This window comes from Syngnathus acus, chromosome 4 (assembly GCF_901709675.1).
Source record: "Syngnathus acus chromosome 4, fSynAcu1.2, whole genome shotgun sequence".
NCBI classification, from domain to species: domain Eukaryota; kingdom Metazoa; phylum Chordata; class Actinopteri; order Syngnathiformes; family Syngnathidae; genus Syngnathus; species Syngnathus acus.
In genome coordinates this window covers 7,025,692-7,051,193 of record NC_051090.1, presented here as the reverse complement: position 1 = coordinate 7,051,193, position 25,502 = coordinate 7,025,692, and the positions used below count along the sequence as shown (strand labels likewise).

At 39.8% G+C, this 25,502-nt stretch overlaps 5 protein-coding genes across 9 annotated transcripts in view; all 5 read right to left on the bottom strand.

Annotated features, from left to right (window-relative positions):
* pex5la (peroxisomal biogenesis factor 5-like a) overlaps window positions 1-2,231 on the bottom strand; it is a 43,426-nt gene extending 41,195 nt beyond the window's left edge. For all 3 annotated transcript variants that reach the window (XM_037248864.1, XM_037248865.1, XM_037248867.1), the window contains exon 1: window positions 1,801-2,231. In XM_037248864.1, coding sequence (XP_037104759.1) covers window positions 1,801-1,821 — 21 coding nt within the window. In that variant the 5' untranslated portion in view covers window positions 1,822-2,231. The remainder of the gene's footprint in view (window positions 1-1,800) is intronic.
* Window positions 2,232-10,462: 8,231 nt separating this feature from the next.
* Window positions 10,463-13,408, bottom strand: LOC119121358 (carboxypeptidase N subunit 2). Of its 2 annotated transcripts, XM_037248858.1 has the most exons (3): window positions 13,267-13,408; window positions 11,821-13,184; window positions 10,463-11,778 (listed from the first exon to the last, which is right to left on the bottom strand). In XM_037248858.1, exons 2-3 carry the CDS (start codon window positions 13,173-13,175, stop codon window positions 10,905-10,907), a joined length of 2,229 nt encoding a protein of 742 aa, XP_037104753.1. In that variant the 5' UTR covers window positions 13,176-13,184; window positions 13,267-13,408; the 3' UTR covers window positions 10,463-10,904. The 2 variants fall into 2 exon arrangements, with proteins under 2 accessions (XP_037104753.1, XP_037104751.1); XM_037248856.1 differs by having other exon boundaries at window positions 10,463-13,184.
* Window positions 13,409-14,194: 786 nt separating this feature from the next.
* lrrc15 (leucine rich repeat containing 15) lies at window positions 14,195-17,577 on the bottom strand. The gene is made up of 2 exons (XM_037248884.1): window positions 17,329-17,577; window positions 14,195-16,418 (listed from the first exon to the last, which is right to left on the bottom strand). Exon 2 carries the CDS (start codon window positions 16,409-16,411, stop codon window positions 14,738-14,740), a length of 1,674 nt encoding a protein of 557 aa, XP_037104779.1. The 5' UTR covers window positions 16,412-16,418; window positions 17,329-17,577; the 3' UTR covers window positions 14,195-14,737.
* Window positions 17,578-19,582: 2,005 nt separating this feature from the next.
* On the bottom strand, window positions 19,583-22,022 carry LOC119121368 (platelet glycoprotein V). 2 transcript variants are annotated; one of them, XM_037248877.1, is made up of 3 exons: window positions 21,841-22,022; window positions 20,223-21,718; window positions 19,583-20,174 (listed from the first exon to the last, which is right to left on the bottom strand). In XM_037248877.1, the coding sequence occupies exons 1-3, from the start codon at window positions 21,857-21,859 to the stop codon at window positions 19,875-19,877; spliced, it is 1,815 nt and encodes a 604-aa protein (XP_037104772.1). In that variant the 5' UTR covers window positions 21,860-22,022; the 3' UTR covers window positions 19,583-19,874. The 2 variants fall into 2 exon arrangements, with proteins under 2 accessions (XP_037104772.1, XP_037104773.1); XM_037248878.1 differs by having other exon boundaries at window positions 19,583-20,190; window positions 20,239-21,718.
* Window positions 22,023-23,790: 1,768 nt separating this feature from the next.
* Window positions 23,791-24,890, bottom strand: uts2d (urotensin 2 domain containing). The gene is made up of 5 exons (XM_037248923.1): window positions 24,712-24,890; window positions 24,514-24,618; window positions 24,399-24,436; window positions 24,241-24,328; window positions 23,791-24,139 (listed from the first exon to the last, which is right to left on the bottom strand). Exons 1-5 carry the CDS (start codon window positions 24,809-24,811, stop codon window positions 24,114-24,116), a joined length of 357 nt encoding a protein of 118 aa, XP_037104818.1. The 5' UTR covers window positions 24,812-24,890; the 3' UTR covers window positions 23,791-24,113.
* Window positions 24,891-25,502: the final 612 nt, after the last annotated feature.

The window sequence follows — 25,502 nt, the reverse complement described above, 5'->3', positions numbered from 1 at the left end:
TTTGCCTGCCAAGTTGTCACGAGTCTAACCTGACTCACGCCAAGACATTCGATCCACCTGATATTATATTATCATGTTCGGATTCACAGAGACACTGCAACCGCAATTGTGTACAGTCGAAGCATCCGCCATCCTTGTGCAGACATTCAGAATTAGACTGTCGAAAATGAAATATGATGACTAGGACTGGCTTCCTTACAGAATGCAATAAAACACTCAGACAGACAGTGATGATAAGACGGATTTCCATGTCGGGAAGGAAATCTGATATCTCTTGTTAAGAGTAACTGACTTATGGCGCACTGCTCTTTAAAGTACAGCCAAGTAAGTTCATTAAGACACAGGTCTCATTTGGCAATGAATAATGACAAAAGCTCACTTTGGGTTTTACTTTGTGGTTGCCATTTGCAGTTGTGGCGTACTGAGAACTGTGTCTAACATTTTTCATTCAAAAAATTTACTGTGATCATTACTATAGGAGTCCAGACTTGCACGAAAAATCGGGTTGCTTTATTGTGGCTACAGAAGTAAACGTCCAGTAATATAAGATACAAGTGAAAGGAGAAATTTTCCTACCACTTCTAAAAGCCAATGTCACATGCTTCTATAAAACGCCATCAACAGCACACAATGGTATATTTTGCGTAAACTTCTCCAAACTCCACACAGTTCACATTATTCTTATACTCATCCCTAATATGTACACAGTTGATAGTCCAATGGAACAATGTCAAAATCAAACTTAATGTATGTGATAGCAAACATGAAAAAAAAAGATCTATTTCATCAAATGGAGTAGCTGCTTTACATGGAAAGAATTTGCTAAATAAATTTTATCTTAATGGTATGGGAAAGGAAACATACTAAAAATACCGGAGCACATGACATGAATTGAAACATCATATGGATATGTGGAACATTTGGTTACATCCCATTCGTCACAAAACAAGCATTTCATTTGGGCTGTTACAAATAAGTCTCCAAAAGTCAGACGTGAGCTGTCGACCGCCTTTTCATGCATTTTCAATGAACACTGCATGCTTGAGTAATACGTCATAAAATATTCAAGTTCTGTCTTTAATGCTCTTGAATGACTGGAGTGTTTTATTACGTAATGAGAGCGCAAAGTATCTTTTTTTACTTTGCAAACTTGCATCAAAAATAGACCACACCACCAGAAGCTGAATTTCAAACTTAAAAAATATATTAATAATATGGAAAAAAAGGTTACACTACAGCATTTCCCCCCACACTATTCAGTCTGCAATGGTGATGTAATAAACTATTCTGCTGTCTGCAAATTGACGTCTGATTGGGTGACGTCACGCGGGTAGCTCGCATGTTGGAAAATCGTGGTGTGATTCCCACTTGCATGTTGGAAAATCGGAGTGTGATTCCCACTTGGCAGAGGTGTTTTCACGTGACATGCACCTGCACGTTCCTTGAGCTCCCTTGTGTCTGTCTGCGTTTGTGCGTGCGTTTGTTTGTGCACGCGCGCACGAATGTGTGCGTTTCCTCAATCCATCATAATTTGGCTCCGGTATCATTAAAAACATGTTTTCAGTTTGTGACGGTCTCAACATGCGAGGTTTCGAATTACAAACGGGTCTGTTTATGACAAGTGTTTTAATAGGAACATATTGACTATAAATATGACGTTGGTGGCATTTCGATTCGTTTGGAACTTGGTCGGATGACATATTTTTCCAACAGCAAATTTTCCATGACTCAACTCAAACTAAAAATGAATGTGAGGCAAACCATGATAATAATAGCACAAGTAATAAAAGCGGCTCTTACCTGTAAATGCCCCTGGTACATATTGAGGCGTCACGGATGTCTCCGTCACTGACTGTCGGGACTTGTTCCAGACTTCTCGAGGCTCAAAGTAGAATTGATGACATTGGGGTCAAGTAAAAGGACGAGGATGGTGATGAGGCAGGAAACAGACCGCTCAGGTGTTCAATGTGACACTTGGAATAAGCAGCAGCTCCGCCCGGCCACTTGAAACTCGCCGGGTCGTCCCTCCCTCCCTCTCTCTCGCACTGGGCGCTCAAGCCACAGCCTCAAAATAAGTCATCCTGATCGCTCTTCTCTCTCTCTTCTTAGTTCATTGCTCTCTCTCGCTCTCCTCATCTCTTCGTCATCGTCGAGTCTGCTGTGTGAATGCTGTCCCGGGGTCGCTTGTCTTCTTATAGCGCGCTCCTCCTCATCCTGGTTCGGCCGATGCGCTCCCTCCGAGGCAGCCCTGTGGTGGGTGCCTCCCTCCCTGCTGACGTATGAGCGCCTCTCTCACGCCATTAGTAATGCCTCCTGCAAAGTTCTATATTCATACATTTGAATTGTAAAAGTCAAAACCTATTTTTTTTATTCCATGTACATTGTACAAATATTGTCTAGCTTATATCTGGTGCTGGAAATAAGAAAGCTCTCCAAACTGTTTGGGTTATTTTTCTTCCGAGCTTTATCCACAAATGTAAAAGATTCTTTCTTTTGTGTTTCACCACTTTGAGAGCAATTTTAATGGAGCTGGAAAAAACTATTTGGGGAGCAAAATCAAAGTCAAAGTCTGCTTTATTGTCAATTTCTTCACATGTCAAGACACACAGAGATCTAAATTGCGTTTCCTACTATCCCACGGTGACAAGACATATTACATATGATATATATATATATATATATATATATATATATATATATAGATATATATTATATTGGTCCACAGACAAACAAAAACATTCAAGTAAACAATACAAAAAGTAAAAACAAGTAGGCACATACAATGAATAAATAAGAGCAATGAATAAATAAATAAGAGCAACATGGTTGAAATGGAGCAATTATGCATACAGCAGACAGTCAGTATATAGCGCAAAAGTACAGGAGGAGTAGTGCAAGGCAGCCAAGGTGGCACAAAAATATCTGAAGGCAATTTGGAAAGTATAATCACCAAGAACACAATAGTACCACACTTCAGCGTAATGGACTGAAATCTTGCAGTGTAAGTAAAAATGACTAAATGAAGTGGAGGTTTGCAACATCCTTGTGAGTCACCATTTCAATTATAGTGGAGCTCAACTATTCTGTTTTGAGCAACTGGCGTGCCATTAGGAGGCCTGTAAGACTTTTCTTCATATTATCTCCTGACGATGCATCCGCAACGTTGCTCAGGCGAAGCCTTGCAAAGAAGCTCATTATCGACATGTTGACGAACGTCTCTAATTTTAACTTGTGGCTTAGCATGCATTATGTCGTTCGTTGTGCAAAATAAAACCCAACCACCATTCGGTAACCTGGGACACTTGAAGAGTCACAAAAGGTATGATTCATGATAATTATGATAAATATTTGATGATTAGGCATGACATTCGCATAGAAGCATAATGGCAATATGGTTGATGAATTCATGATGCACCTCCACATCATTTTATTCATTTGGATGGCAGGTGGCAGTGCCCATTAGTGAAATTGATTTTCAGAGACAAATCTGTGACGGTACACGTAATACAGAGTAAAAATGATGAATGAAGGTAGTGGTTCAAAATAGACAGGGGTGGTATATTTGGCAAGGCCATTAAAAAGCGGACATAGACCACATGTCTATCTGACAAAGCGTGTGATTAAAAATTAAGATTTTAATTTTATACCATGCCTTTCATCCCCTGGCCATAATGGGATGTGATGTTTCAAAAATATCATAAGTGACATGGCCTTCTCAGAAAGAATGTGCATAATATCAGTGTTGAACACTTCCACATGTTCTCATTAAACACATTGTTCATACATTCATTATTTAGAGTTCCAGTACATCTTGATTATGTATAACTAGTTTTGAACAATCAAGTCAAGTACAGTGGGCCAAATCTGGCAGTGCGTCTTTATTTTGACACTAAAATAAAATAAACTGAAATCCTACCACAAAAAATAAATGTTCAGAAAAATGGCATAATCTGTAGATGTGAAAATGATCAATTCGTCCCAATTATCGTCATGTCTGTAGCCAGGTTGAGCAACTCATTCACCCGAGTTGGTTGCATCTTTGAGTGAATGTTTACATGATCTCACGGTGTACTGCATATTTGATGGACGGCTAGGACTGACTTCACTTTACCCGCGAGACATGTGCTCAACACACAGTTGAAGTATACGTATCTGAAAGCTGACTTGGCAAAAGGTTGACAGATAGTTTGAATGATTTAGCACTAGCGGGACCTTTCAATGGAGTATCAGTGTCTGCGGGCATCCGACTCCATGTCAGAGTTTGATTAAAACCTCTTGGTTAACAATGATGCATTGAACAGCATGGAATAATCTCACCAGGCATCTTTTTTCCTCTCACCCCAAGGCTGAATATCATGAGCTTGTGCACTAAAACCACCAAAACACCACGATTGAACTTCTATGGTGTTGTTTTACTAAAACAGGTCAAAGCCAAATCTCCTAATTTTGGAGGAGATTGATCTGAGACTAAACTAAGAGAGTGATTCATCAAAACGACACGCGGGCCATCCGTCAAGCGGCTGCTGCTCCCCTTCCGCTATAATTAAAACTGTCTGAATGTGATGTCATCTAATATTGAACATTCTTGTTTTATATGTACAATAAAACACATTGTCAGTGGTTTAGTGGTTGCTGACTGACTAGTCAGTTATTCAGCACAGTCGTTCATATCTTTTGACGGAACTTGTGAACGTCTCCAAATAGTGAGGCTTCATACGTACATCGAGCAAAAATCTAATCAGTGACAAAGAAAAAGAGAAAATGTAAAAAAGAAATGACACAAATATTTTCCTTGCAAGTAATCTGATTTACTTTAGATAACCGTTTTTTTTTTTTGCTTGAGTTATGTCAGTCGTAGTTTTTTGCTATTTAAGAAGTTTCGTTTTGATTCCATGTGTAAATGAATGTTTTTGTTTGAAATATTATCAGCAAATAAATTCTTTGGATTTATTTGAATCTCAAACAAAGTTTACAAGGTCACTATCGTTCATAAAAACAGCTGAGGTTAAAATTGGCTCCTTTTAGTGGTCCGGATTATGGATGAGGGCAACATTAAGTCCGTTATCCATAATATGAACTATTTCATATTATTTTTACATTTTTGTTTTGTTGTAGACACTGGACCAATTCAGTTTATTGTCTACACACTGAAAGTGCACTTCTGCATGCACACAGTCCATTATGATGTATGGATTGTTCCGATGAAAATTGCTTTTACCGTCCTGCTAGGCTCTTGTATATTTTGCGGCCAAGGCAGTAATGCTTCCATACGCCTTCTCATTAAGTCAGCCTCCCCCGTTCAGCTCTGATTCCTTCCATGACAGGGGATAATAGTGTCCCGAAAATAGTGCCCACCCTGCCCATCACTGCTAATGTTGGCAATCGCGAGGCCTAAATGTTTAATGCCCACATGACGTGTTGACAAAGGAAGGTCTATCTAGTTGTTCTGCCTTTTTTTTATTACTGCTGTTGTCTGTGCTCAACAAGGGATTCATAATTCATATTTCTCAAATATTCCCTCAGATGTATGCAGAAATCTAGTTCATCTGCACTGCAAACACATAAATGTAATGCTGACTGAAGTGCTCCAGATTAACCCGAGCTTGCATTAATTACATAAAAAAGTATTTGAGCATTTCCCAGTAAAGACAGGATTTCCACAATCAAGGCTTCTTTGATTAGCGCTACCTACTGATGATTGCTGACAGGCTGTTTAGAATGCAAATATAAGTGTGTGTGGTGGCTGACAAAAGGTTTTTGCAGCCACATGCTCATCAGGCTGACCCTCGAATCGCTCTTCTTTTATCCGTGCACTTTATTACACGTGGCAGGGTCAATTAGTGCACCAGCAGAGGTTATGAATATCAAATGAAGCATTCTCAAAACATACGTTGGTAAATTGACACTTTCTTTTAAAAATGTCACACAAAAAAAGAATTTCTGTATTTCTCTATGAATATGACGGTTGGCCTGATAATTGCATGGACACTTAATGGACCATTTGAATGTTTCCAATTGTTCACCTTTCTTGAATGTTCCAACAGGATCTATCATGTCCATCATACCAATGAGTATGGAAAGCGATGAGTCATCCGCTCATTTGAGCGCTCACTGTGTTCCTCTCTCGCTTGGCCAGTTTGGCAGACGTGGAATCTTCATCACAAAGGCATAGCGAAATGCTAGTAAGGTGGCGAGTGTGTGGCCAGAGGGTGGTTAATTTCTGTGCGTGTTGATAATTATCTCAGTTTTCTAACAATCCTAATTAGACATCCCGTTCGCCACAGGGCGTCCACTTACTCAACCGTCTCTACAGGAAGTCCTTTAGGGGCTTACAAATGTTATTGCCAAATGTCTGGAGAAATAACAGTGATGATTCAAAAGCACAAGTCCGACCGACAAATAGGGACCTTGAAAGTATTTACTAAGTACCAAATCAAATAATAGATATTCAGTTGCCCTCCAGGAATGAGCACGGGGTTTCTTCTTATTGGTATTTTCGTAGCGAGGCGCAAGCAGAAATGGGCGTTTGCGCCGTTGTGGGACTAAACATGACTCCCGGCCAATCCAAGTGGCTCCCTTTACAGGAGAGGCGCGTAATCAACATGGCGTAAGCCTAACAGGAATCCCTGCAGATCGGTATACGCAAAGTACATTTTTTAAGATCTCCACTTATGGATGATGTCATGTTGATCACTGTGAAGTGAGTGGAGATCATATTTAACTCCTGATCCTTCATCTGTGCGTGATCGCCACATAGGGCCCACGCTGTCAGGATGAAGTGCGTGTCTCATGTTAGAAGCAAATGATACACCGATATTCTTAGATTTGCCCTGCATGACAAAAAACGATTTCACTTGCCTCATGAAAGGTGAGTCATCATTGCTTTCCTGCTGTGTAAATCCTATCAAAGCGGATTGAATTCCCTATTTGTGTGCGTGTGTTTGTGGCACAGAGATGGTACAATCTTCTCTCACTGCTGCTTTCCTGTCACTGGTGACAGCCAGTAACCCCTTTATGACCTCTCTCCAAACAGCAGGACAGTGATATAATTAGTCGGCTAGGCTTACGGAACAGTGGTGCTCATCATGTGGATTGTTTGCTAGATGTTGTTGCTTCTGTCTTTGCATTCCATTCTGCAGTCATTTAGGGATTCATGGGAATTTCATTGATCGGGTATTCTAACGCCACATGAACATTTTTAGGATTCTCATAGCATTGGCAGTAGACAGCAGAGAAAAAAATAAAGAAACAGTAAAAGCAAACAAATACATTGGCAACTAACTGCACAATGTGATATATTCAAGGGTGTCAAACTCATTTTTTGTCGAGGGCCGCATCGTAGTCATAGTTTCCTTCGGTGGGCCATTATGACCGTCAACCCAAATAAAAATAAATCCAAAACAAGCAAAAAGTGTTAAAATATTTGAACAATGTTTTTTAAAAGTGAAGATGATTTGCAATATTCGTATTGACACGTGAATTTGATGCACAATTTGTCTTCGCCGGCCTCATAAAATGATGTGGTGGGCCGTATCTGGCCCACGGGCCTTGAGTTTGACATCTGTGACTTACATAATACATTTTTGTACACCAGGGGTGTCAAACTCATTTTTTTCGCGGGCCACATTGTAGTCATAGCTTCTTTCGGAGGGCCATTATGACTGTCAACCCAAATAAATGTATGAGCACCTCATATTATATACAGTAAAAGCTACAAAACAAACTGACAAATAACTCATTTTCAAATCAGACGAGTAAAAACTGGTCAAGTATTTTTTTAAAAAAGTTATTAAAAGTGAAGACAATTTGCAATTCTAGTAATGACACACGTATTTGATGCACAATTTGTCTTTGAGGGCCACATAAAATGATGTGGCGGGCCGTATCTGGCCCCCGGGCCTTGTGTTTGACACCTGGCCAATGTACAATGTACACCATAGCATATGGGGACAAAAAAGTTTAAAGAAGCTTAATTAGTATGGAAGGCTAGCTGGATGATTGATTTATTTGTTCACTACTCTTGATGGGAGGCTTTGTTATAAGTGATGAAATGGATTATGATCATGTTGTATTGTGGCAGGTTTCAAACTTGTTTTCCTGATCAGTATCAACCCTAATGAGTTTTTTTTTTGTAGAAATCTTCAAACACATTCATCAAAAACAATGAAGAGGAAAAAAAAACATCTGGCACCAACTGCCAAGTTTGTCTCGGATTTTTCTTTTGTACAAAGCCCTCATTAATTAGATTTGGCAGCATTTAGTCTTGACAGCCAGTCCATTAAAGTCACCTTTCGCCGATGGCTGAGACGTCACATCATTGATTTTTTGGGGGGAAAGCCTTGTAATCTTATCAAGGTTCACACCTCGGGGGTCGCTCGGAGTTACTTTATCTTTTCATCTTGGAACGTGACTTGAGTGGCAGGGATGAATTACCTGGAGTCGATGTCAAGGTTTGTCAACGGGAACAACGTTTCATCAACATGTCAGCATCGATCGAAGCCGCCTCCAAGTAATGAACAAGCAAAAGCTTACAGCAACATAACATCATTTATTCTATTTTACAAGCGCGCTTTGTTCTATAACAAGACAGTAACTCCTCCAATCATTAGTTTCCCTTCGATGTTTGGGATCATGGTGCACGTTTCGGGCCATTTGCGCTGTAAATTAGTCAGGGATCTTGTCTGACCCATCCGTGCACTTTACTTCAGATTGACAATTGACAAGAGGGATTATAATAGTTTGTATATATTGCCTGCCACTATTTAAGGGACCAAAAGCCTTATAAGCCAATTTGGACTAGCTTTGAATTTTTTCAGATCTAAAACAACAGATGGTTGGGGATAATACAGCTTTAAAAATCTACACACTTTTATCTAGTGAAATCGTGGCAATGATGGATGTGCAATGTCCTTTTTTATTTTATTTTAAGTGTTGATGCGTTCCCACAGGGCTGTTTTAGAGTCATCAAAATTGCCAGTCGTGCCAACAGAACAAGTGTGAATTTTATTTCAAGTTATCTGTATTTTCACTCATAGTGATTTAAAATGTCTTTTTCCTGTGACTCTATTTAGTTTATGTAAAACAAACGTGATTGTTATTATAATTACTATTAGAATGAGCAACACTACATTTTAACAATAAGAACAACAATTACAAACAAAACAATTACTTCTCTGAGGGAAGAATCCATTTGGAGGATTACGTCCTCGCTAGCAACAAAAGTAATTTGTGCAAGCGTTATCATAATTCCTTATCTGCAAACATATATTGTTTCAATGCAGGCTTCCCCAACTCATACAAATTTGCATTTAAATTGCCACAACAAGGTCATAGTCGCTTGCCGTTGGGTTAATCCAGGTTAGGTTAACACAGCATGGATTTTGGATTTTGTGCAGCATGTATCTCAATGTCTTCATGTTTAAAAAAAAAAAAAAAATAGAGGGTGTGCATCCTTCTATGGTTAGGTGTTTATATTTTCCAAGCACTTGAACAACATTTCTGGGAAGTGATCTATTTTTAGAAAAGGTCTGTAAATTACTTGTGGTCCTTGGCAACTACGCCTCATAAAAACAACCCAAGCCGAACTCAGAATCTCTTGACTGACAAGACGACATGAAAACCACATGTACAACGTGCTTGCTGTCTTATCAATTACAGCATCAGGATATGAAATTGCAATTATCCTCAAAGCTTTTCAATTTTTTTGACCCATAATTTAGTCAACCCTGTGTGATAAGAGAACAGAGGAAACAGAACCACTTTAATTGCAAATGGACAATTAGGAGCCAAATGTCTCACCCCTGAATGTGGACATTAGTGTTCTTTTTTGTTGTTGTGTACACTGGCGAATGTCTCATCATCAACTTGGGGTAAAGCAAAGGTGACATTTCTCATTAGGGCAATGACATGTATCTCTCACTCACTCACTCACTCACTCACTCACTCACTCACTCACTCACTCACTCACTCACTCTTCCTGTGCTTATTCTTTTGTACTGCTGTTTTCATTCATTTTACATAAAAGGAAAACATAGGTTGGAGGAAGATGCTGTTATATTTTATTCAAACTTTTTTTTCCAGGAACAAACATACTTGGTCAATGTACAAACTTCCCCACATTTTCTCAAAAATCTTAAACACTAATTCTAATTGTATTTAGAAACCTAGACTCTTCTTGAGAAACTACATCATTGCATCCAAACAGACCTTTCACAATAAAAGTGTGACCAAATTTCGTGAGAATTTATATATACCGTAATTTTCGGACTATAAGTCGCACCGGAGTATAAGTCGCACCAGCCATAAAATGCCCAAAAAAGTGAAAAAAAACATATATATGTATATAAGTCGCTCCTGAGTATAAGTCGCCCCCCCACCCAAACTATGAAAAAAACCGCGACTTATAGTCCGAAAATTACGGTATATATTTATTTAAAATTTAAATATAATATATATATATATTTTAGCTGGTGAGAAATACTATAGGAGTGTAAAGTTACAAATATTAATTCTCTAGCTCCCCTTGCTGTAAGTAGCCAAGTGGTGCACTTCATAGGATTTCCTCTGCTTCCTTTCTTTCTTGAAATAGTCATGCCGACCCACGGTCATTTTCAAAAACACATCAGCAGGTTAAATCATGACTGGGCATGTCTTGCCTATTTTTAATTCACTATCAATATTTATGCAAAAGTGTGGTTGGTAGCCTTTATATTTACTATATTAAATGTATGAACAATACATAATGCTGTCAGTGTTTATGATTCTACATTATCAAATTGCCAAGCAAATTCACAGCAGTCACAGTCCCCAAAGACGAAGGCAGCATGATGATAAAAGTGTCCATAGTTGAATTATTTTGATACCTAATGAGGAGATCTGATCAATTTGAAATATCTCAAATAGTCCTACAAAGGCCTCAAAATTACTTCTTTCCTGTAGGAGAAGTGGGTGAGTTTGACCTCATGCTTCATCCTCTCCCTGCCCAGCAGCAGGCGGTACAAAGACACGATGTACTTAGCCAGCACTAATGTGCAAGTTACCTCCACCAGCAGAAGCGTGACATACACGAGCGCCTGAGATTTGCACCTCCATGCTGCTTTTGTGTCCTCGTATGATAACAAACTGGGCGAGCTCTCGAGATGGGGTTGTATGGGACAGGTGAAAACGAGCGGGGGTGTGGATTTAGGGAGGGGTGTTGTCTTTTGGGTGGTGGTCAGCTGGGTTGTGGGTGTACATGTGGTCGTTGCGATTGTGGTGCTGGGTGATGTGGTTGCTGCCGTTGTAATAATGGGTGTTGTCAAAATGGTTGTGGGTGATGTGGTTGCGGCTGTAGTTGCTGCCGGTGTAATAATGGCTGTTGTTGTCAAAATGGTCGTGGGTGAAGCTTTTGACATTGTGCTTGTTTGCAGAGTTGTGATGGCTAGTGTAGTGGTAGCTGGTGTGGTTGTAGTTATCATTGTTGTGGGCGTGGTTGCTGGCAATGTTACAGTAGGTGTAGCTGTTGTTATTAAAATGGTTGTAGTTGTTTGTAGAGTTGACGTCGCAGTGCTAGCTGGCGCGGTTGTGATCGCAATGGTTGTCTGTACGGTTGTTACTTGTGCACTTGTTGTGACCGCCGGCACTGATGTAGTCGGGACGGTTGCTGGTGTTGTTTTCTGCGTTGTTGTTTTCATGTCAGTCGTCGTTTCTTCAGCTGTAGTTGTGGTAGGTGAAAGTGTAGTTGATGGAGACGTGGTTGGGCAAGTAGTAGTTGCCATTGCTGTTGTGGGGGCAGTGGTTAGTTGCAGAATTGTGAGAACGGTCGTAGGCAACGTGGTGGTTGTGAACGCAAGAGTAGGGCATACAAATTGCTCCTCCACCAAGGACATGATCTCCTGTTCTTTTAGATCTTCTGGATACCGACAGACAACTGGCTTACGAACGATTGCAGAGTTTGCTTTTATCCAATGATGGAGGGATATAAGGTTGCAGTCACAATTCCAGGGGTTGTCATGGAGATCAACTTTACTGAGATGTGTTAGAGGTTCAAAAATATCCCGAGGGAGTGTTTCAAGATTGTTGCCCGACATGTCCAGGGAGGTCAGCGTCGGAATCTTTTCAAAAACATCTGAACCCAAAGAGTCGATCTTGTTGTTTCGGATATTCAAAGTGGTGAGTCTCTGGAGTCCTTCAAAGTAGTCAGCCGAGAGAGTAGCAAAGTGATTGTTGGATAGATCGAGCTTGGAAAGTTTACTCAAAGGACTGAGAATTGCTTTTGGCAGGTCGCTCAGTTCGTTTTGAGCAAAACTTAAATCCGTCATTTTGGTCAGTTCACCAAATAGCACAGGTGGAAGGCTTGATAGTTTATTGTTGAACACGGTCAATGTTTTGAGATTCGGGAAACCGACAAAAAATTCTTCTGGAAAATTTGTAAAGAGATTGTCCTCCAAGGCAATCTTTGTGAGTTTGTCTTTATATGGAAACTGATTGGCTGATAATGCAGTTAATTTGTTGCTTTTCAAAGAAATCTCTTTTAAATTTGGTAAATTATGAAAAATGTCTTCTGGAAGAGCAGTTAGTTGATTTTCGTAAAGCCGCAACGTGGCCAGTTTGCTTAGCTTGGAGAACCAGTCGGTTTTTACAGCAGTGAGGCGATTTTTAGCCAGATGGAGGACCATGAGGTTCTCAAGGCTATCAAAAGTCCCATCTTCAATGGCTGCAATCTCATTTCCATGTAACTGGAGCTCTCTTACCTTTTTAAGACCATCAAACAACCCTCGCTCAAGATTACGGATCTTGTTTGACTTTAGAACAATTTTCTCCATGTTGCTAAGGCCTGCAAAGACTCCTACAGGCATGGACGTCAGAGGCGTGTTGGAAATCTCAATGTCCTTCATATTCACCAGACCTTCAAAAGCTCCTGGCTCAATAGCGGAGATGTTTGTGTTCATGAAATCCACCGTTTCCAAGTGGGGGTTTTCCACAAAGGCTCCTTTGGGGATTGTTTTGAGGTTGCTGTCCAAAAAGACGACTTTGGTCACGCCTGGCCTTATACTGCGAGGGATTTCTGTTGCAGCGGTAAAGACCATTTGCTTCTCTGAAGGACAGATGGTCCCCTGTTCGCAGTGATGGTCTTGAGTCAATAAGGAATCCAAAATTGAAAAGAGAAAAAAAAGGATGACCTGTTGACTCTCCATGCTTATTTACTAGAACATAAAGAAAGATTTTGTAACCACATTGACAACCTCATCAAACTTAAATACTATAAAAGCCAAATACTTCGCCTACCTGAATATTTTCCGCGAAAAGATGCAGCACGAAGGAAATGCAAACAGATGCGGTCTTAGAAATTCTTGTCTATCGATGTTGCCAGTGACCCTCAAGGGTGCGGCCCAACACGTTCCTGTGACTGGAGATAAGGGCGGAGAAGGAAGTTGTTGTTTTTTTCAAACTAATTACAACACACGGCTGCAGCATAAAAAAAAAGGTTATTTTGTGACTTATCAAATCAATAGTATTGAGGTACATTTTATTACTCCAGAATTATTGGACAAATTTGGCAACATCTTTTTAAATTGGCCCATATCAATATACTGAACCATTTATTTGAATGTTTTCAATAAAACACAAGAAATAGTCATACAATTTTATTCGTCCAACTCAGCCTGCAACAGAACACTTTATTTGCATTTGGCACAACCCTGTTACATTGCTGGATAAAATCATTTTTTAAATTTATGAAAAATACATTTTATTCAAATATGTATTAACTTTAGTATTAATCTTCCTGCAGTGACAGGGGCGCAAGCAAAAAATGCGAACATATATTAGCCAATTTTGTCTAACGAGTACATGCAAGTTGTTAGTTGCTATGCCAACAAGCTTACAGTAGCTATAGAAAAAACATAATTGTATCATAAAAAATAAAGTCGTTGCTATTATTTTCCTGACATCAGCAATGTTTGTTTGAATGACACACTCCATTGTTACGCTTGAAATAATCGGAATAATATTGAAAAATAGGAGAGGACCTACCTAATCTAATAATGATGAGAGCAATTACCTTGTCATTTCTGCGGATTCATGTAGCTAACTTTTCTTTTCTGTTCCTTGAGATGGCTAAAATGCTTATAGTAGGCATTTATGTCACAGTGGGGGGAAAAAAGAAATTGAATTGTAGTTCATTATGCTCCCAGAATAATAAATAACACAGGGGTGATTGTTTCAAAACAGCGCTTTACTTTCAGTGCATAACATTTCTCCAAACATGGAAGTATTTCTTCCTTTCAAATGTAAAAAAACTGCAGAAGCATATTTCATTCACTTCAAATGTGTTAAAAATGGTATGCTGAGTATAAATGTAGTTATGCGTTCCCAGCAGCAGATGTCAGTGTTGCAGTAATGAACAGTCAGTGAGATAAATACAGCAGTAAAACCTTTAAAACCACAAACATCTGTTCTCCTTTACAGTTAGATTTGTTATGTAACAACACGGTTCAATATTTGTGAATGAATATGACCTTTTGGTGTTTCATAACTGTTCAGGACTATGCATCAAATATGAAAATGTGAAGGCTCAGGTGCTAGCTCATGGCCATCATAGATATTATCCTTGATTTTGATACATTTATATTTGTATAGTGTACATTGTGTATATATTATGTGTATCGGAGTAAGAAAATCCTTTACCAACCTGCAATCTTTTTTTTTTATTGATTGATTTTCTTTGTCCTAAATGGGTGTTTCATACACATTTCATCTAGAGCACAGAGTTCCTGCTCCTGTGGCCTATATGTGCCCGCCCTTTCTTGTTCCTCTTCCAGCATAGACAGCCAATGATGGCAGCACTTATAATGGCCGTTGCAATAACTGCGGAGACAATGAGGATGATGGAAGTACGGTTTGAAACGTGACCTTCCTCTCCCTGTCCGCTGCTTGTGACTTCATACTTTGAGGGAGAGGTTGTCTTGACGACAGGTGAATTTGGTTTGCTTCTCGTCTCTGTTGAGGTCATCGGCGTCTGCTGCGTGGAATTCAGCCCCAAGTCCTCTTCTGTCAACCAGCTTATCATTATCGCATTCAGACTAAGTGGTGTGTCACACACCACGAGTGTGTGGTTGACCTTGGATGGGTGCTTTTTCAGCCATTTGCTAAGAGGCAGAATGTCCTTGTCACACCTCCAGGGGTTCTGCTCAAGACGTATCCCATCTGCCACAGAAATTGCATCTAGAGCTCGCTGTGGCAGGTTTGCAAGGGTGTTATTTCTGAGGTCAATCTCTCCCAGGTGACTTAGACCTTGGAGGAAACCAACAGGCAGATGATTGATGAAATTGTTCTCCAGAGAAACGTTTACCAGGCTGGGGAGACCTTGGAATGTCCCGGCTTGTAATGTTTTCAGCAGATTGGTGTGAAGTGATACTTCACTGAGGTGTTCCAACCCTCGGAAGGCTCCCGTAGATACGTCGCTGATCCGGTTGCGACTGAGCACCAGGAGACGCAACTGAGCGAGATTTTTAAAGGTGTCGTCTTCGATACGACTCAGTTTGTTGTCGTAGAGCCACAACTCTTGCAAGGCCATGGGACCAAACACCCCTGGACCAAAGCTTTCCAGCTGGTTTTCATACAAGGAGATCTGGGATAGTAGGGGAATGTGCAAGAAGAGGCCTTGTGGAAGTGTCCTCAGTTGGTTGTTGGAGAGGAACAGCTCTGTGAGTTTTGGGGTTTTTGAGAATAAGTCATGTTGGAGATGAGTAATACGATTGTCCTGCAGGGAAAGTTCCTCCAAGTTTCCGAGGTCATCGAAACTTCCACTGGGTATTTCTTGGAGGACATTTTTATTTAGTCGAAGATATTTCAGCTTGGAAAGACCTTTGAATGTCCCGCTCGATAACTGACTGATATTATTTCTCGCGAGCAACAGGTACTCCAGCTCAAGAAGCGGATGAAAAGTTTCCATGGGTATCAAGCTCAGTTGATTCTGAGTAAGATCAAGACCGGTGAGAACTTTGATTTGAGAGAACCACTTTGGACGCAGTGCCACTAGCTTGTTTGTATTCAGATTCAAAGTCTCAAGTGTCTGAAGATTTTGAAACAAGGCTTCTGGTAGATCTTTCAATTCTAATCCAGTCATTTTTAAGGCCGTTAAGTTCACAAGGGAATCAAACGTGCCAGGTTGAATCTCCTCCAAAACGGTGTCATTAATGGCAAGCTTTGTTGTGTGAGTGACAGAAGAAAGGTCCTCTGCTTTCAAGGAGTTGATGTTGCATTTTGAGAGGTAAAGAGACGTTGTGGATGACGGCAAAGGAGGAATATTTGAGATACCGATGCATAACGTTTCGACTCCTTTGCATTGGCATCCATCCGGACACGCCCAAACAGCAATGTCGAAGGAGCAGAGAAATAGGAGCACGTGTAAAATGAGAGGAGGGCCCATTATGTTCCTACAAAAAAAGACAGAAATGTTGGATTATTTGCATTTTTTAATTTATTCACCAATGCTACTCATGAGATTCTCTGTAATTAGGACGTTTAAACACTGAATTGTCAAAAAAGCCGATTTCTTTGGTCAATCATTTTTGGAATTAAAAAAAAAGGCATCATCATCAAAATAATTTGTTGTGAACATAAAATCATTGCGCACAATAAAATCCCAGACCTGCAAATCATTGGCTGTGACTTCGATTACTGTTTTGGCAGAAAGTGTCCAAACTGTTCACAGGAACCGATTTTATCATATAAATCAATTTCATCATGTTCTCACAATCGGCGGGTGAGACAGTTAATGTCTTTCATGGTCAAGGAAAGATATGCCAAAATTAAATGCTGACTCAGTGGTAGACTGTGATTCCTATCCCCAACCACGAAATGTGTTAGTAATGTTTATTTTTCCTCTTTTCTTCTGCATTTAGTTCTTTTGTTGTGCTCCCATGAGCAACCCCGCAAATTTCCAGTACATTGTCCAAGTAGTTTCCTTGTTTTCTTTTTAAGCGGAAGACTGGTGAGACAAGCATAACATCTCCTTTCAAAAAAAGCTACATTTTATAATCAGGCTACTGGACAAAAAAAAAAAAGTTCCTGCATGGGTGTGATGGATTATTATGGGAGCGTGTGCCAAAAGTGGCACTTCAGCATGAAGTCTACTTCAGCATGAAGTGCTTTGATTTGTTTTATTTTCTGTATGACTTTTTAAGAGTCTATTAATATGTATGGAACGGAAAAAACAAACTCATTGATCTCATTGTGTAGAGATTTAGTAATATATCAGAAAGTGTTACTTTTTAAGAGCGAGTTTATTCATTTGGAATAGTTTCAACAAGTATGTTGTAACACACACACAAACGCATTTCTTACCTTAGATGGTTAGTAGATGATTGAACACACACGTTATCTCCGATGCGCACACTGCTTTCCTCTTAAGCTTGTGAAATTCTGCGCTAAAAATTTCACACTATCACATTTTCCTGTTTTTCATCATCATATGGATTCGTCCTTCTGTCAGTTTTCTTTGGTCCTCTTATGAAATCTGTAGCTGGTCATCGTCGTCCTAGTTTGCAAAACAGTCCTGAATGTTTCTGCTGCAGGTTTTTGTTAAATGAGGGCAATTGGGTAAGGCGGGGGGGAGTCCCCACCCTCTGTGGCGTCAGAACTGGTTTGAATGCACATATTGAGGCCTTGGAGAATCCATGTGGTTGTAATTATTGAATGTTTGCAACAACTGTGTGTGTGAGAATAGTTTTCTTCTAGGAAACAGATGCTGTATTTAAGATTGAGGTAATATGAAGAGGAAATGTTTGTTGTTATTTGAAAAGAAATTGTTGTGTATATGACATTGTTGTCTCGTGCAATGGCTCTTTCCTTTGATGCACTGCCCAGATGCTCTACATTTCAATGCAAGGAAATGCCCTTTGTACTCGATTAAACAGCTCATTCATAGCATCCTTAGAATGTAGAATTTGTAATAACAACATGACGTGTCCATTTTTGTGGCTGCAATGTGAAAAATAACATTTGGTCTGCAGTAAATCCTCAGGGGAGGCTGGGCGGTATGTTTGAACCTAAACAAACTGCCTCTTTACCACAAAATCCAGATAGTGAGGGTGGAACCACATAACGCACAGACCCTATCGGTCAACACACTACATATAGGAAAATGTTTCGATAGTCACTATGGGGTGAAATTCTGAAATGAGTTGTGATCATTTGTGAAACTTGCGTCCTCTTATTACATTAACTTTACACTTTGTGATACTTTATACCGCAAGAGTGTATTAGTGCCACAATAATACAATAGAAATTATAACAGTACAATAGGAATACATTTTTATCACAAGAAAAAAGACCAGCACACAGCTAGTGTACCATATTAAATAGGAATGAAAGGATTCCCTTTGATTGGCCATGTTAAATTTAGCTGTGACAACTCCCACAGAGTTGCAGGTCTCCCTCTCCACGATCCACCGACTTGCACTCGTCCAACATTACTACAATTGGGTCTCCATGTGGATTTATTCCATACGGCACAAAACACACAAGGCATTTTTTAAACACTTCTGAAAATTTAAAACAAATCACTTTATATCCAGGATCATACTGCATGTATTACTTTTATGTATGTAATTTTCAATTCTAATTATTCGAAAACTGAACCTGTAAGATGTCAGTGGTACTTTTTGAAAAAATATTGTTGCTTAAAGGTGATTTATTCATGTCTGTCCCAATGTAAAAACCTCAGTTGCCGGACATTCTGCAGAACAACTTCTACTAAGTGATGCTCAGAGGGCTTACAAAAATAAAAAACGCCAGAATTTGATTGTTCTGAAATTATTGTCTTTTTGCCCTCTAAAACTTACATCCCATGAGTCACTGTTTTTTTGCAATCTTTCCGCTTGTTTTCGACTGCACCATTTCCTGTGTGTGTGTGTGTGTGTGTGTGTGTGTGTGTGTGTGTGTGTGTGTGTGTGTGTGTGTGTGTGTGTGTGTGTGTGTGTGTGTGTGTGTGTGTGTGTGTGTGTGTGTGTGTGTGTGTGTGTGTGTGTGTGTGTGTGTGTGTGTGTGTGTGTGTGTGTGTGTGTGTGTGTGTGTGTGTGTGTGTTATGGGAGCTGGTTTATACCTCCTGTTGTGTAAAACCAGCCTACCGGAAAGTCCTAATCACCCGTTGTCATGGCAACGAACTTGGGAGCAGCTCACTAACTCATCCTCCTATTGTTAGTGGTTTGTTTTAAAGTTATGGAATTTGTGGCATCTGCAGTCATTATGTAAAAGTTGAAATATTTTCAAAGACCATAACTAATTGTCTTGATTGTTTTTCCGGAAACTATCTCATACCATTGCTACACCTACACAGCCATTTTCAACATTAGAAATTATGTTTAAAAAAAAAAAAAGCGTTGGCGCTTTGACTTTCTGCTTGCCTGTAAGTTTCTATTGGGAGATATCCGCTCTCTGTCTTTCTCATTGAAAGAGGAAGTGTGATAGTCATATCATAGCCAGAAATGCACTGGAAAACCTCAGAGAGCAGCTTTTTTCATATCACCAGTACACACACGCACACACACACATACCATGAGGTCACTAATAATAGCAAAGCTACATAACTTACAAGGGTGAACATACACAACTGACTTTATTTGCACATCTATTTTCTGCAATGTAAACGTTACAGACAGGACAAAAAATATATATATTGGAAAGACCATTGAGTATCCCCCCTAAAATTGGTCTTATTTCGTAATACAAATGTGAGGCTTTACAAATATGGCGGAAAAAAAAGTACATATGCATTGCTGGCTATAATTTTAAGCTGCAGTATAGTAAAAGAACAAGATGTGAATAAAGCATATTGAATGAATGAAATTTTTTCTCAATATTTTTTAAAGCTACTATTACGTATGACCCCTTAAATGCGTGCAAATTGTTCCTTTATCTCGTTTGCCCTCTTGCAAAGAAGATGCATAGCATACATGTTAGCAAGGATGAGAAACACGCCTGTGGCCACAAGAAGGATATGAGAAAACATGAGGAAGCCTGCCAAGACTGCTTTTGAAGGCAAAAACCACACATATACCCAACCACTATGATAGTTGTGGTGGACAAAGTCATGTCCCTCTTCGACAACAATGATGTCATGAAATGGTGACTGAATGTCGTAGGTGGAGGAAATCTCATCTGGTTTGACATTTGGTTGGGGTGAGGAAGCTGCTTCGGTAGCTGCTTCGGTAGGTGCTTCGGTAGCTGCTTCGGTAGGTGCTTCGGTAGCTGTCGGAGTTGTCCAAGATGACTCTTGAGTTGCTTCCTGTGTCCGAGTGCTACTTGGAGTGACCGTTCCCATGTTGCAATTGTTCAGTTCCTCATCACGTAAAGACTCAAGGGTACGGAGTATTTGGTATTCCGGACTGTGACACATGACATCGTCGCTTTTAAGAACTGCGTGCTTATTAAGTTTTATCCATTTGACCAAAGCTTTGATGCTGCAGGTACAGTCCCACGGGTTGCCACTCAAGCCGACTTTTACAACTGTATTGGACTTGAAAATATCTTCTGGGAGGTTTTTAAGTCGGTTGCCATTCAAATCCAACGTCGTGAGTTGTTCAAGCTCCTGAAATATATTTTGGGGTAGATTCCTGAGGGTGTTGTTATTGAGGAGTAATATTTCCAGTTTGTTTAATCTGGAAAAGTGTTTGGGATGCAGTTGTTGAAGGTTGTTCAATTTCAGCGAGAGCTTCTGAAGTTCAGGAAGACAGCAAAACAGATCTGGAGGCAAGTCACTTAGCCTGTCGTTCAAATGGAGGTTTAGTCTCCGCAGCCCAGACATGTTGGCAAATAGATTTCCAGGCACTGTGATGAGATTCGTTTCATATAGGTAAAATTCTGGCATTTCAGGCATGTGACCCATCAACTCATCCGGAAGTGACAAAAGTGGATTATTGTAAATGGTCAGTTTAAAAAGTTTGGGCATGTTGTAGAAGCTCCTCTCAGGGATACGTTGAAGTTTGTTTGAAGATAAAGTGAGATTCTTCAACTTCTTCAGTGGCCAGAATACCTCCGGAGGAATAGTGGCTATCTTGTTGGCGTAAATTTGGAGATACTCAAGGTTCACTAGTCCATCAAATAATCCAGGTTCTAACTTCTTCAATTGATTTTTATGAATACTGAGCTTGTTAAGTTTGATCAAGGAGTGAAAGGTCGTAGGGGAGAGAGTTTTTAAGTCATTATTGCCAATGTTTAAGATTTCAAGGTTTACCAGTTTGCTGAAAGCTTCTGAAGGAACACTGGACAATCTGTTGTAACTCAAATCTAGCTCTTGCAAAGCAACAAGTTCTTCAAACATGTCAACGGTAATTGCTTCCAGTCGGTTTTTACCTAAATAAAGTTGCTCCAGAGCGACAAGTGGGCTAAAAACTCTCGCATGAAGTGTTGAAAGATGGTTGTTTGTCAGCTTGAGAGACTTGAGCTGTGGAACAAAACGGAAAGCCCGGGGATGGATCGTATGGAGGTGACTCGAGACTAGACTGAAACGTGTCATCAGCTTCATTTTCTCCAGGCTCTGCTCACTTATGACGTCCATGTTTGTTTCGCCCAAATTCAGTGTGTAGGTATGAATGGGCAGCTGTGTTGGTGTATCCGTAATGGTAACACCCCTGCACGTGACTTCGCCGATGGAAAGACACTTGCAAGGGCTCGGGCAGGCTGCATTGCTGGTGAAGAAGGTCAGCATGGAGAGGAATAATATCCGCATCAATTCTGCACAGAAATGTGTTAGTATGGTTATTAATGCGATTCCATTTGGGATGTATTCAAGCAGAACAATAGTAAAAAACATCAGATCTTTTTTTTTTTCAAATAACATCAAACATTCCACTCACCTGATAAAAAAGAATCCATCTTCTCCAATAGTATTATTTATATTGTTATTAAGCCCAAATTGATTTGGAGCACGACAAAAGCACAACTATTGCTGTCCCTGTCCAAAAGTCCAAAGTTAGGAGTCCTCTTCAATGTGTTGTCAGTGATAACCAGTCAAGAGTGGCACGCAGGAATGCTAGATCATTTCCCTGTACTAATACTGACCGGTGACGCAACATAATGTAGCTCAGTTATCTGAGCTGTCAATGATATCATTACCAACAGCAATATGACAAAAATTACAATTATACCGTATTGGCCCGAATATAAGACGACCCTGATTATAAGACGACCCCCTCTTTTTCAAGACTCAAGTTTGAAAAAAGACTTTTTGAACACCAAATTTAATTTTTATACAGAAAATAATTAGAGTACATCTGAAACATGATTATAACAATATATTCGAGAGAAAAAGCATGTTATTTTGCCTCATTCAAATCATGCAAAAACTGTCGATCACATCTTAATATCTTTGTGCTACCGCTATTTTTGTTTTTCTTCTTCATGACAGGGGTTCGCTTTGTCCTGGGGAGTTAAATTCAACATTCGCTTTAAAGATATCTGGCGCCATCTAGCGTTGTGAATGGGTATAATGTCTAGACCCCGAATGTAAGACAACCCCAACTTTTTCAGTCTTATTGCAATGCAGAAAACACAGTCTTATATTCGGGCCAATACGGTACTTTCTACTGGACTTTTGCTACAAGCAATAATGTTCCTCCAAGAACTTTGGTGTGTTATTAACTGTTGTATAATAGTATCTGCGGCCGCTCCCTGCCTAACTGGTACCAGGCTGTAATGACACACGGTATGTGTTCAGTTCTCACACACACGAGGATCCTCCCAGATTCCAAAGAGGTTGTTGGAGAGTCCCATGTTTTATGGCGTTGGTTGCTAAACTTTCTCCTGCTCAAATATGTCCAAGTTGTTTTTTGTCACCTGGTAACAACAGAAAAGCAAATGTTACATTGCTATTTTTAGTTACTTTATATTTCATATGGCCACAATAAAATGCTGTGCAATTAAGATTACTAGCTTTATTTTTTACAGCGTATTTTATAGTCCATTACTAGTCAAACTAGTTAATCCACTACCGTTCAAAAGTTTGGGGTCACTTAGAAATGTCATTATATTTTAAATAAAATTGCTATTTTTTCAATGAGGATAATACTAAACTAATCAGAAATACAGTCTATACATTGTTAATGTGATAAATAATTATTCTAGCTGCAAACATCTGGTTTTTAATGCATGAGCTCTAATGGTCCGTTGTTTGCTAATTATGTTAAAAAGCTAATGGATCATTACAAAATCCTTAAACCCTTGTGCAAATATGTTTCATGGAAAACATTAAATTGTGTGCGCGACCCCAAACCTTTGAATGGTAGTGGATATTGCTAACTTTTTTGCAAGGAGAAATCACATAGCTCTATGGCCATTCATTATGTTATTCATTTTAAATGTAGTTACCAAATAAATTGATCCTTGTCCTAAAAATAAATCTAAACACATTATGCTGTACTGTTTTTATTTATCTGCATTTCTGTTTTTTTAAAATGCAAATTACCAGATTTTAAGGGGACAGCTATGTTTTCAGTCTGCTTCTGCCGAGCCCGCCACTGTTCACGCTGGTGTGTGGGATTGAGGTCTTTTCACAGCAGCTCTCCCATTATTCCGGCAAAGCCCAGTGACTCAGCTATGTCACGCTCTTCTAAAACCTCACTGCACATGAATTCACCTGTCACTGTGGAGGCTACACTACATGTCGGATCCCCTTTACTCAAACACACAGCTCCAGTGTTTCCAAAAAGCTTGACCCTCTTTCATAGTTCAAGTCCGAAGATTCTCATTAAAATATATTATATCCTTTCTGTGTCACCAAAGATCTCTTAAATCATACAAAACACATCTTTACGTTGACATTTTATTATTTTTTTTAAAAGGAACAATCTATTTCTATTACAATGCTTTCTGGCAATGTACAAAAAATGTTATGCTCCATTTTGCCACAAGAGAGCAACATGAAGACACACTAAAGCGGGAGGCAAATAACTGGTCTTAAACCGGCGGTCGCTTGATGGGAGCACCTCGAAACGACGATTTCTTGAGGACGCTGATTAATCATGATGTTGAAATAAACAGTATTCACATAAGTGATATTGTGGGTTCTTAAGGCTATGCTGGGCGTTGCAGCAAGATTTCACATCGATCCTTATTTCCGTGGAGTCCCATGTCACACACAGTACTTCCAGAAACAAGCTGCAGACAAAAGAGAATTTGTCATCTTAAACGGGACATGACTAAACTTCAATCTAGAAGCAAGCATGCAAATGAATTCAAAGATATCAAAGTCGACCTACGTTCACCCCTCTTCCTTGTTATTGGTTTGTCAACTAAATTAGCTGCGATTTCCTTCTCCATTTCCAGATCGTCCCTCAGTGACTCCAACTTAAAGAAGAAACTGGTATTAGATCAGTAAGACTTTTCAAACTCACCACACTTATTATTGAAGCTTTACCTCTTCTAAATCAGCCAATTTATCCACCAATTCAAGCCCTAGCAACAAGAAAAAAAAAACTCAACATCCCATTGGTTTAATTTCCTTAATTATTTTTCATTTGCAAATGTCTCACCTGGAGCGTCATTCTTTTCAAGAGGAACTAGACTTTTGTGCAGAAGCAGTGATAGAATTTTACTCTGGATATCTATGTCATCTTTTGGATTCAAAACATGGTTACCTGTAGACAAAAAGAAGCATGGAAAGACAACAAGCCAATCATCATCTGACCCATTGCATTTCAAACACTGGATCAGAAACTCAATGAACATACCTGCATTAAATAAGTTCCTTCCTTGCACATCTATCACACCCTGCAAGAGTAACAAACTCAGAAGTCCCAAGATGTAGTTGACAACTCTAACCCTATCCATGACACTCAATAGATGTTCCCAGATGCTTCGCTGTGTGAACTCCTCAAGCCGACGATTCTCTTCCTTGGGTCCATCCCTTCGATATATGTATCGTTTCCGAGCCAGGGGGCGGAGCCAGTCAGCCACTTACGTATTAAATCAATAACCTGTCACTGTTTGTGTCGTCAGTAGTCGACCATTTCACTGGGGCTATTTTGCAGCTGATGGAAATATGACGTTATAGGCAAGGCCAGTAACTCTATATCACTGTGACATCAACAAATCAGGCTTAGAGAGGAAGTCATCAATCTGCTTGATGGTTATGAGAGAACTGAATTACATTTTTTGGCACTTGCAGGTCTTTTTTCTTTTATATTAATTAATTCCTTGAGTAGCTTCATAAGATTGTGTTGGTACAAGGAAGCCCGGCTAAGTAAATTGATTCTTTCCCAAAGTGCATTATCGCAAGAGATGAGCTCCACAGTCTTGGCTGCAAGACTCATTCGGAGGTGAGGGAGCATTTATCATGGCAGCCGAGCCAACTAACCAGCGTCTCACTATATCACTATAGTTTGTGCGTCAATGAAGCGCTGCCAGAAAGCAGGTATCGTGCGGGCGTGGTGTTAAGGAAATGAGCTGGCAGGCATCAGATGAATTTGGCTGGCCAGGGTATCATAAAAGTTCCTCCGTGCCTTTCAATCGAGGCCCTGTT

Coding starts and splice junctions, on each gene's coding strand:
- LOC119121358 (XM_037248856.1), bottom strand. CDS start 13,175: ATGGAGAGTCAACAGGTCATCCTTTTTTTTCTCTTTTCAATTTTGGAT.
- lrrc15 (XM_037248884.1), bottom strand. CDS start 16,411: ATGGGCCCTCCTCTCATTTTACACGTGCTCCTATTTCTCTGCTCCTTC.
- LOC119121368 (XM_037248877.1), bottom strand. Junction 20,175..20,222: donor CTCCGACAGCTACCGAAGCA/CCTACCGAAGCA, acceptor GCTACCGAAGCA/GCTTCCTCACCCCAACCAAA.
- uts2d (XM_037248923.1), bottom strand. CDS start 24,811: ATGGATAGGGTTAGAGTTGTCAACTACATCTTGGGACTTCTGAGTTTG. Junction 24,437..24,513: donor TGAAAAGAATGACGCTCCAG/GTGAGACATTTG, acceptor TCTTGTTGCTAG/GGCTTGAATTGGTGGATAAA. Junction 24,140..24,240: donor AACAAGGAAGAGGGGTGAAC/GTAGGTCGACTT, acceptor TTTTGTCTGCAG/CTTGTTTCTGGAAGTACTGT.